Source organism: Quercus lobata, chromosome 1 (genome assembly GCF_001633185.2).
Source record: "Quercus lobata isolate SW786 chromosome 1, ValleyOak3.0 Primary Assembly, whole genome shotgun sequence".
Classification (NCBI taxonomy): domain Eukaryota; kingdom Viridiplantae; phylum Streptophyta; class Magnoliopsida; order Fagales; family Fagaceae; genus Quercus; species Quercus lobata.
In genome coordinates, this window is record NC_044904.1 from 29096644 (window position 1) to 29106360 (window position 9717).

A 9717-nucleotide genomic window follows, 5' to 3' on the forward strand; every position below is an offset into this window, starting at 1 on the left:
ATCGAAGATCCTGTATATTAAAAGACTGATTGGAATAATACTTTTCTAGAAAATGATTCTTGTTCTGTGTATTTCTTTGTTATTTATGGATCAAATAATTGTTATATATGATAGTGTAGTGTATTCCACAAATTTGTAGGTATTGCTGGTAAATGAAATAAATTTTCGATGTACAAATTCAAATGTTTTAGAGGCTAAAAGTAATTATTTCATAACACGTGAATAAAGATAAAAATATATTACAAATACCCAATACATGCCAATTTGAATTCAAAGTTTTATATTATAAATTCTTTAATTACTGAATAAGATAAAACTAATTCAGTTCAGATGAAAGCAAAAAACAAAAACCTAGTCCATATAATTTGATATCAACAATGAATTCTCAATTTTATATGGAATATAGTATAAAAAATCTAAGAAATTGAATCAAGAATTTCCCTGAAATATTGGTTTGGTCATCTTTTGCAAAGTATGAAAACTTTTATTAAACGCATATATACCTACATGTATATGTCTATATATGCGTGTGAGAGTGAGATTTTGAAATTCATTCATTTGCATTTTAGGACCACTGAGTCCACAAAAGAAGTTCTTGGTTTTGTCCTTGCTAATGAAGCGAAGCCCATACCTGAAGGATATACAGACTTAGGGCCTATTTGGTTTAGTGTTTTTTTCTTTCAAAAATAACAATTACAAGGAGCTGAACTAAACTCACCTTAAGCACAATGTTAGAGGACCCTCGGAAATTCACAAAACCACATGGAAGGAAAGCTTTGCGATTTATCCTCTCTTTTTTTCTCCCATTGGCAAGATAATTAGATCAGGATGGTTACAAATTTACCTCACCCTCATCCAGTTCACATTGGATGGAATTTAAAATGCCACTTTTACAGTAGAGAACATATGGAAATGTCTCATTTAAAAATCATAAGGAGATTGATGTTTATTGTCAGTCACTCACTGCCACCCCTCCATCCACACAAATAATCTGCCCGGTTATGTAAGAGGATGCAGGTAGGCAAAGCAATGCCACAAGGGACAAAACTTTGGCTCTCCAGGGCGTCCAAGAGGAGTTCTTGCATTTACCGATATCGAAAATTGCTAGTCATTGAGAGCCTGCAATAGTAACGAGAAGTCACATAAAGGACTTATTTCATATCATGTAAATGAATACAGAATTATTTTTAACTTAGTGAGCTGTCCAAGTCTAAGCAACATCCCAACTTCTTCAAAAAATGTTTTTGAGAATTAAAGCCTAGGAGTTCCATTTCTATTTCAGGTGTAAATGTCGTGCACCGTTGCATGCACACACACGCACGCCCACACGTTTCTGTTATCTTTTAACTCTACATATGACTCACATGTGGCCCAAATAAATAGAACATGATAAAAATTAACTGCACACAGAACAGTGAAAAACACATTCATTGAATGCACAAGCATGGTGAAAGGGTGCTACAGCCTTACAGCTTCAACCAAGGGGGTTCTGATAAACCAAGGTGCTACACAATTACTCCTAATATTGTCTTTGGCCCACTCCCATGCCAAATCTTTAGTTGGTTTATTGCTCCTGCATAGAGAGAAATCTTTTAGGGTCAGAATTTAAAAGTTTACAAATCCATAAGGTTTGAATAATATGCACATTATTTTAACAGATCAAATCGAAAAATAAAAATTTAAATTACATAAGTATATTACCTTTACTTGCACCATAAATAGATCCAACATTTAGTGCCACCACACCAGCAATAGAAGAAATACAAACAATGCTTCCTACTCCTGATGCTTTCAAAAGAGGATGTGCCAGCTGGCATAAATGGTAAGCAGATTCAAGATTGGTAGTCATAACAGTAGAGAATTCTTCAGCTGTGTAATCTACAGTCGGTTTCCAGATGTTTGTCCCCACATTGTTTATCTAGGATAAAAAATTTAGTAAGAACAGGATTTCCAAGGTTCACAAGAAGGAAAGCCATTCCAAGAGTAGCTGTGAACATTTCTATAAGAAACATTGGTATGAGAAACTCCTTTGGAGGATTCACAGAAATGAAGTTTTCTAAATTTAATTTATGCAACTAGCTAAGAAAAAAACTATCCTGCTCCTGGGTTCAGGCTACCAGAATTAGGATGTAAAGAATGATTGAAGATATGCATTTGCAATTTGTTTATACCAGAACCCTGGATGGTCCTTTTTTCTTCTCAAACTAAAAACAATGATATTGATGGTATAGTAAATGCTTTTATTTTGTTGGTAAGTTACGCACATACCCAATGACTATGAGTATTGAACCCATAACCTTACCCTCCACCTAGCACTTTCAAAGGGAGGAGCTACCAGTTGAGCTAGAGCTCATTGGCGATGGGCCGATGGCATAGTGGAGGCTGGTTAAACAATTATTTATTAATATGATGTTCAAAATACACAAAGCCATATACAAGCTACAAATTTGGGGAAGCCCAAATAACATTACATGGAACAATTATGTTAGTAAATACATAAATGTCACACGCAGCGCACCAGGCTCCCACCTTTACAAGGTCTAAGGAGGTCAATGGTAGGCAATTTTACCCCCAATTTTAGCAAGAATATAACAGAGGAAACTACAATTCGATGCTAATTCACATTAGACTCCACTATGTTCTAATGTGGCAAGTGACGGTTTTGATGTCAAAACTATCTTTAAATATTGTTATAGATAAGCTCAATTTTTTTTTTGGTGGCCGAATATTGGGTTTTATTTCACCGAAAAAGCAGCACAGTTCAAGCTAGAAAGCTATAGGAAAAATGTTTCCAATCTTTCAGAAAGTAACTTCCTTATGATCCGCAACTCCATCTCTTCAACCAGTTCCAAGAATTATCTACTCCCTAAACCTCATTTCCAGTTACAATCTCTGAAAATTGGTATAGATAAGCTCAATTTATTGGTTTCTTTTTGGGCTGAATGTTGGGTTTTTATTGTACATAAGAGGCTGCTAAGTCCAAGCTAGAAAGATACAGGAAAAGGATTTCTCATCTTTCAGAAAAGTAACTTCATTATGATCTGGGAATCCCTCCCTATAACCAGCTGCCAGAATTATCTACTCACTTTAAATTCCTCAAGTCTGGCAATTCGTTTGTTTCATCACAAAATGACTTGTTTTCTTGTGTTGTTGCAACTCTGAAAATGATCCAAATAACATTTTCTGCCATTTACCTCGCACAGAAAATTATTAATATTTCATTTAGGCACAGTGGTGATGGAGGTGGTGGTGACGGCGGAAGAGGTGGTGCAACAATGATGGTAGTGGCAGAGGTGACAGCAGCGACAGTGTGATGGCGATGGTAGTGGTGATGGTGGTGTTGGTCACAAAAGGAACAGAATAGGAGAGGGTACAATGGAATGGCAAAAAAAAAAAAACATTTAACAATATCTGGAACCTATTTTCTGTTGCAATCCCATTTTTGTCTGTCACAGTTGTCCAGAATGATTGCACTTAATGAATTCCATCGATAACCTCACTTCTATTCCAGTCCCACAACAGCAGTAATGATTCATTGTTACATTACAATCTTGTGATGCTAAAATTGCTATGTAGAATGCAATGAATTAAACTAAACACATCCAAAAAAAATAAATAAATAAACTAAACTGAATTGAGACTTACAAGTATATTAAGTCTCCTGCTAAACACTGAGGATACTGTGTCCATCAGCTTGACTCGTTCACCTCGAGACATCACATCACAAACTGAACCTGTGACTTGGAAACCCTTCATCTCCCAATCATGTAAGCATCCATTGAGATTGGCTTCATTCCTTGAGCATGTATGTACTCTTGCACCTAGCCCTGCCAATTCCTCCACAACAGCATGCCTGACATAATTACAAAACATTGCAATAAATAAGCCTCTACTAGTTTTTATAAGATTAGTACTCTGTAGCCACAGGCCCCATAAAAGCAGAGTTCTTTAAAAATGAACAACCATGAAGCAATTAACTTGAGAGAGAGAGAGAGAGAGACCCAATTCCTTGTGTTCCACCAGTAACAAGAGCAGTCATTCCCAGAAGTGACAATCTATCATCTCTGCATCTACTCCCTGCCTGCACCATGTTATCCCCAATCTTAATCTCTCCTTGATCTATTGATTTCATTGTACTTCTAGTAGCTCAAATGAGTAATATAGTAATGAGTACAATGGTTTCTCCCCCTCCATTGATCTGAAATATACCTAAGAAATTCAGCCTAGTGCAATTACTCAAAACAGAAAAAAACAAGAAGTTAGATAAAAACAATAAATACAAGTTTTAGCATAAGCCCAAAAAAGGTCAGAAGGAGTTAGCTAGGTATATATTAATTTAAATTGCTCATGTACCTTCCCTCCAAGCATTTCAAGTGATTGTTAACTTAGAAATTTTGTTCTCAAGTGCTTGAAGTTTTCTGCAACTCCTATGTGCGTCTAAATATATAAAAGGTCAGAAGGAGTTAGCTAGGTATATATTAATTTAAATTGTTGATGTACCTTCCCTCCAAGCATTCAAGTGATTGTCAACTTAGAAAGTGCGTATATAGATTATCTTCTTTATAGCAATACACAAAAAGAAAATTCTTCAACTAGCAGATCTAATGTTACAATTTCTTCTCTCTTGTCAGTTCGAATCATTTCATGATTACAAAAATATTGTAATAAAACAAATGGGAAAGGTCAAAGAGTAATATAGCTGGATTAAATGCCATTAGAAGGACAGAAAGAGAAATTTCACTTTTAAATATACAAAGAACAATAATTAGGAAAAAAAAATAAGTTCAATTGCAGAACTCCGAAAGACAAGCATGGGAGTTATGTCATTTATGGTGGAGGTTAAATTGAATGGGGTCAAAGTATAGCAAGAGCAGATGAGGAAAAAGGCTAAGTTGCCACTTCTAGTCATGTCTTGGGTAGAAACCATTTACACACATCCCTCCGTCAACACAAACAATCTGCCCAGTGATGTAGGATGATGCAGGTAAGCAAAGGAATGCCACAAGGGAAGAGACCTCCTTTGGATCTCCAAGACGCTGAAGAGGGGTTCGAGAATACACCTCTTCTAGGTATTCTTTGTTGCTGAGCACCTACAACAAATAAAGGCTCAAGGTCAACTTTGACTTCTTGTACTGAGCCTTTATAACTGCTATAAATCAATTAGTGCAAGTACTAATGTTTTAAACTTTGAATTTACTAAGGTGCAGTTGCCTTGCAACGATGACAGTGAAGCTTAAGTATTGAACATAATTTTTAAATGTGGAGACAAGCAGAGCAAATTCTGTTTGGTAACCTAGAACTTTATTAACACAGTAGAGCTTATGCAGCAAATCAAGATTTTTAAGTAAATCTAATAAGAAATGATTCTTTTCAATTATATTTCACTCCCCTAAAATGATTGTAGTCAGGGGGGAGTTTGAGTCAGTGGATGGGTGCAGGAGTGTGGGGAATAACTTCCATGGAGAATGAAGGCAACAGCCCTTGCCACCATGATGTTGCACACAATTAATGGTCACATAACAATCTGGAGTTACCTGCTCCACCATTGAAGTTCTGATGTACCAAGGTGCAACAGCATTACTTCTTATATTGTCTTTTGCCCACTCACAAGCCAAAGTTTTAGTAAGTTGATTAATTGCTCCTGGAATCACAAATAAACAAAATTTTCTTTATAAGCTTCTTGAGTTCAAAATTCATAGGAACATGGATACATTCATCTGATAGGTAAATTACCTTTGGTTGCTCCCTGAACAGACATAGACTTCAGTGAAACAAAACCCGATACAGAGGAGGTGAATACAATGCTTCCCACTCCTGATGCTTTGAGAAGCGGATAAGCAAGTTGAGAAATATGGAAAACAGATTCAAAATTGGTTGCCATGAGAGTAGAAAATTCAGCAGCAGTGAAATCCACTACCGGTTTCCGTATGTTTCTCCCGACATTATTTATCTACGGATCAAAAACAAGCCAGTCTTCCAGTTCAGTAAACAGGAAAAGCAGTTCAAAACTTCAAATTATAACATGTTAAAACTCAAAAGAATACCACAAACAGACACAATACATAACATTCTGAAACCCAATAAGAGAAACACAAAAACCAATGTTTTTGTATATAAAAAAAATTGAGGAAATAAAGAAGCTTACGAGGATGTTGAGCTTCCCATCAAACAAAGTGGACACAGTGCTCATAAGCTCCTCTCTCTGAGATCGAACTGACACGTCACAGACTGACCCAGTAACCCCAAAACCCAAATTATCCCATTCACTCAAGCACCCATCAAGCTCACTCTCATTCCGACAACACGTGTGCACTCTGGCTCCAAAACCCACCAATTCCTCTACAATCGCATGCCTAAAAAGTAGAGAAACCAATGCCCAATTCCCAGTTGACAATAAAATTAATTTCTCAATTCTCACAAACCAAAGAGGAAAAGAAAATAAATTCCAAGACTTCTTTTTTTTCTATGTATGTAAAAATATGTACCCGATTCCGCGAGTGCCACCCGTGACGAGGGCGGTCATTCCACGGAGAGACCATCTGGGATTGTCAATTGGGGTACTGTTACTGTTAGTGCTTGAATGTAACATGGGATGGCTCCGAGTGGGTGTTATGGAGGTGGGTTGTGATATTCGGAGCTTGGAATGAAAAGTCAACGGGTGAGGAAACGTGGGGTTTGAGAAGATTGGAGAGTGTGGGTATAGGAGATTAGAGTTTTTATAGAGATTTGAAGAAGAACGAGAAGAAGAGGGAGCCAGTGGAAGTGGAAAGAGGGTCTGAGACATTTGAGCTGCGAAGCAAGCAGTCAGCTCAGCTGAGTAGTGTGACAGTGTGAGTCTTTGAGTATTGAGTCTTTTGACTTTTGAGAGGTTGTTCTTTTCATTGCAAAATGTTTTTCCGTTTTTGCTAGTCCTGCGAGAAATTATTCTTTGTTTTAAGAGCCGTTTGGTACGGTCTATTTTACAACAACAACCAAAAAACATAAGGCGAAAAACACATTTTCGTCCCTACATTTTTACGCGATTTTCATTTCGGTCCCTAAGTTTTTTTTTTACCGCTTTTAGTCCCTATTTAGAAAAACGTCTTTCGTTTTAGTCCTTTCCGTCAGTGCCGTTAGGGCACTGACCTATGTGGCAAACGGAATTATTAAAATAATAATAAAAAATTTTATTTTGTTATTAAAAAATGCCAAGTCAACATTTAAATTTTAAAAAATAATTTATTGATTTTAATTAAATAAAAAAATAAAAAACAGAAATAAAAATAAAAAATCACATTAATTGAGATTGAAGTGTGTCTTAAGCAAGAACACCAAGAACACAATCCTAAATCCAAGAACACAAACCCAGAAATTAAAAATAAAAATAAAAAAAATAGAGAACGAACTAGACATCAAGAGATTGAACCAAGAAGATGAAAGATCTGGGTTTTAATCACAGAACGAGGTCTTGGATTTGAACACACAGCCAAAAGGATAATCAATTTTATTCAAGCTAACAACTAAATAAACAAAAACTGATAGAAAATTCATATTATTTAACCTCCAAAAAAAAAAAAAAAACATTTCCAATCTGAAAGAAATCCATAAAATTACAAAACACACCTCGTCCTCGGCATTGCAGTGGTGCTTGTAAATAGCTTGGAGAAAATGGCAGCGGTCGAACAAGGGCTTGATATCGCCACCGGTGGTAGCAAAAGTCACGGCGGCACGATGTAACCTCTCGAGCTCGGAACGTATAGCCTTGTGAAAGAACAAAAAGATTAGGATCGGGGCTTAAGCGACAAGTTCTTCAAACAAGTCTTTGACGGTGTGGGCTCCATAGCTTTCACTGGTCCCGCCATTACCGCCACACCTCCACCACCGTCTCGGTGTTGCAGGCCCGAAAATGGCGTCCCCATTCCGAATCAGATTTCTCTGGGCTTTGGCTTTTTGTTTTTGTTTTTGTTAAATGGGTTTTTGCGCTTTCAAAGTGAATCGGAGTTTGGGGCAAAAAGTTTGTTCAAATCCAGGATCTTGCTCTGTGATTAAAACACAGATCTTTCATCTTCTTAGTTTAATCTCTTGATGTCTAGTTCATTCTCTCTCTTTTTTTTTAATTTTTTTTAATTTTCTGGGTTTGTGTTCTTGATTTGGGATTGTGTTCTTATTTATTGGGTTTGTGCTGGTTTTATTTTAATTTTTGGGTTTGTGTTTTGTGTTTGTTTTCACGTTTAATTCTTTGTTCGGGTTTAATCTAAAGTTTTTATTTATTGGGTTTGTGATTTTTGGATTTTAATTTTGTGTTCTTAGATCTGAGTTTGTGTTCTTATTGTTCTTGCTCAAGACACACTTCAATCTCAATTAATGTGATTTTTTATTTTTATTTCTGTTTTTTATTTTTTTATTTAATTAAAATCAATAAATTATTTTTTAAAATTTAAATGCTGACTTGGCATTTTTTAATAACAAAATAAAATTTTTTATTATTATTTTAATAATTCCATTTGCCACATAGGTCAGTGCCCTAACGGCACTGACGGAAAGGACTAAAACGGAAGACGTTTTTCTAAATAGGGACTAAAAGCGGTAAAAAAAAAACTTAGGGACCAAAATGGAAATCGCGTGAAAATGTAGGGACGAAAATGTGTTTTTCGCCAAAAAATAAACTCCATTTTATATCATTATTTTAAAAAACACTCATATCATACTATTTATTCTAAAAATTTACTTCAATTAAATATTAATTCTTCTATAATTTTTTTAATTATTTTCTTCACACTCCCTCCTCTCTAAAACCCTCTCAGTCACTCCTTATTTCCTTCACACTTTCTCTCCCTCTCTCTAGAATTCTCTCACTTGCTCCTTCTCTCTATGGGTGGCAAAATCGGACACGACCTGTGAATTCAACGTGACATGAAATTAGTAGATTATGGGTTGAGACTTAATAGGTTTACGTCATATTCGGATTAACAAGACTAATCCGTTTAATAAATGGGTTGAGTTAATGTCTATCACATGGAACTCGTTTAACCTGTCTGACCCGTTTAATTAAATGACATTTTACCAATATACCCTTCAAACCCTATGTATATAAATTTATTAGTTGTTGTGGTTTATTTTCTTTAACATATTATAATTGATTATTTGTGATATTGAGATATGCTTTAATTTTGAATAATTATTTGTAATGTAGTTACTCGTTAGTTTTGAATTTTATATTAAAAATATTTATTTGTTTGGCTTTTCATAATTCATATCAATTTGGTTAATACTAAAATTAGTTTTTTTTTTTTTTTTCATTTTGATAAAATTTGATAAACAGGTCGACACAATTGGCTCGTTTAATAAAAATGTTGTGTTAGGGTTAAGGAATTCTGACCCATCTAATAAACATTTCAGGTTAGGGTTGACCCATATAGTCGAATACCCATGAGTCGACACAACACAAACCCAACATGCGAACACGAATTGTCACCCCTTTTCTCTTAGAGACCCAACACAACCAAAAATCACCCAACAACCAACCACCATCAATGGATCAATTCACACCCATCATCAACCCACCATTAGCCCACCTATAATCAAGTAACCTTCATCAGCCTACCTATTATAGCAACCAACCACCATTAACCCACCCATCATCCGAGCAAAATCAATTAATCAACCCACCAAAAAATTTCATACCCATAGATTAGTCACCCACCAAGCAAGATTAAGGAATTATGAGTTCCTTTGAAT

The 9717-nt window shown here is 35.6% G+C and overlaps 1 protein-coding gene across 2 annotated transcripts; it reads right to left on the reverse strand.

The window, feature by feature from the left end:
• Positions 1 to 451: 451 nt before the first annotated feature.
• Positions 452 to 6889, reverse strand: LOC115985940 (tropinone reductase homolog At2g29260, chloroplastic-like). 2 transcript variants are annotated; one of them, XM_031108828.1, is made up of 10 exons: positions 6486 to 6889; positions 6146 to 6353; positions 5734 to 5950; positions 5535 to 5641; positions 4936 to 5090; positions 4002 to 4055; positions 3646 to 3853; positions 1702 to 1918; positions 1471 to 1573; positions 462 to 1119 (listed from the first exon to the last, which is right to left on the reverse strand). In XM_031108828.1, exons 1-9 carry the CDS (start codon positions 6782 to 6784, stop codon positions 1506 to 1508), a joined length of 1533 nt encoding a protein of 510 aa, XP_030964688.1. In that variant the 5' UTR covers positions 6785 to 6889; the 3' UTR covers positions 462 to 1119; positions 1471 to 1505. The 2 variants fall into 2 exon arrangements, with proteins under 2 accessions (XP_030964685.1, XP_030964688.1); XM_031108825.1 differs by lacking the exons at positions 4936 to 5090; positions 5535 to 5641; positions 5734 to 5950; positions 6146 to 6353; positions 6486 to 6889 and adding an exon at positions 4354 to 4894 and having other exon boundaries at positions 452 to 1119; positions 4002 to 4081.
• Positions 6890 to 9717: the final 2828 nt, after the last annotated feature.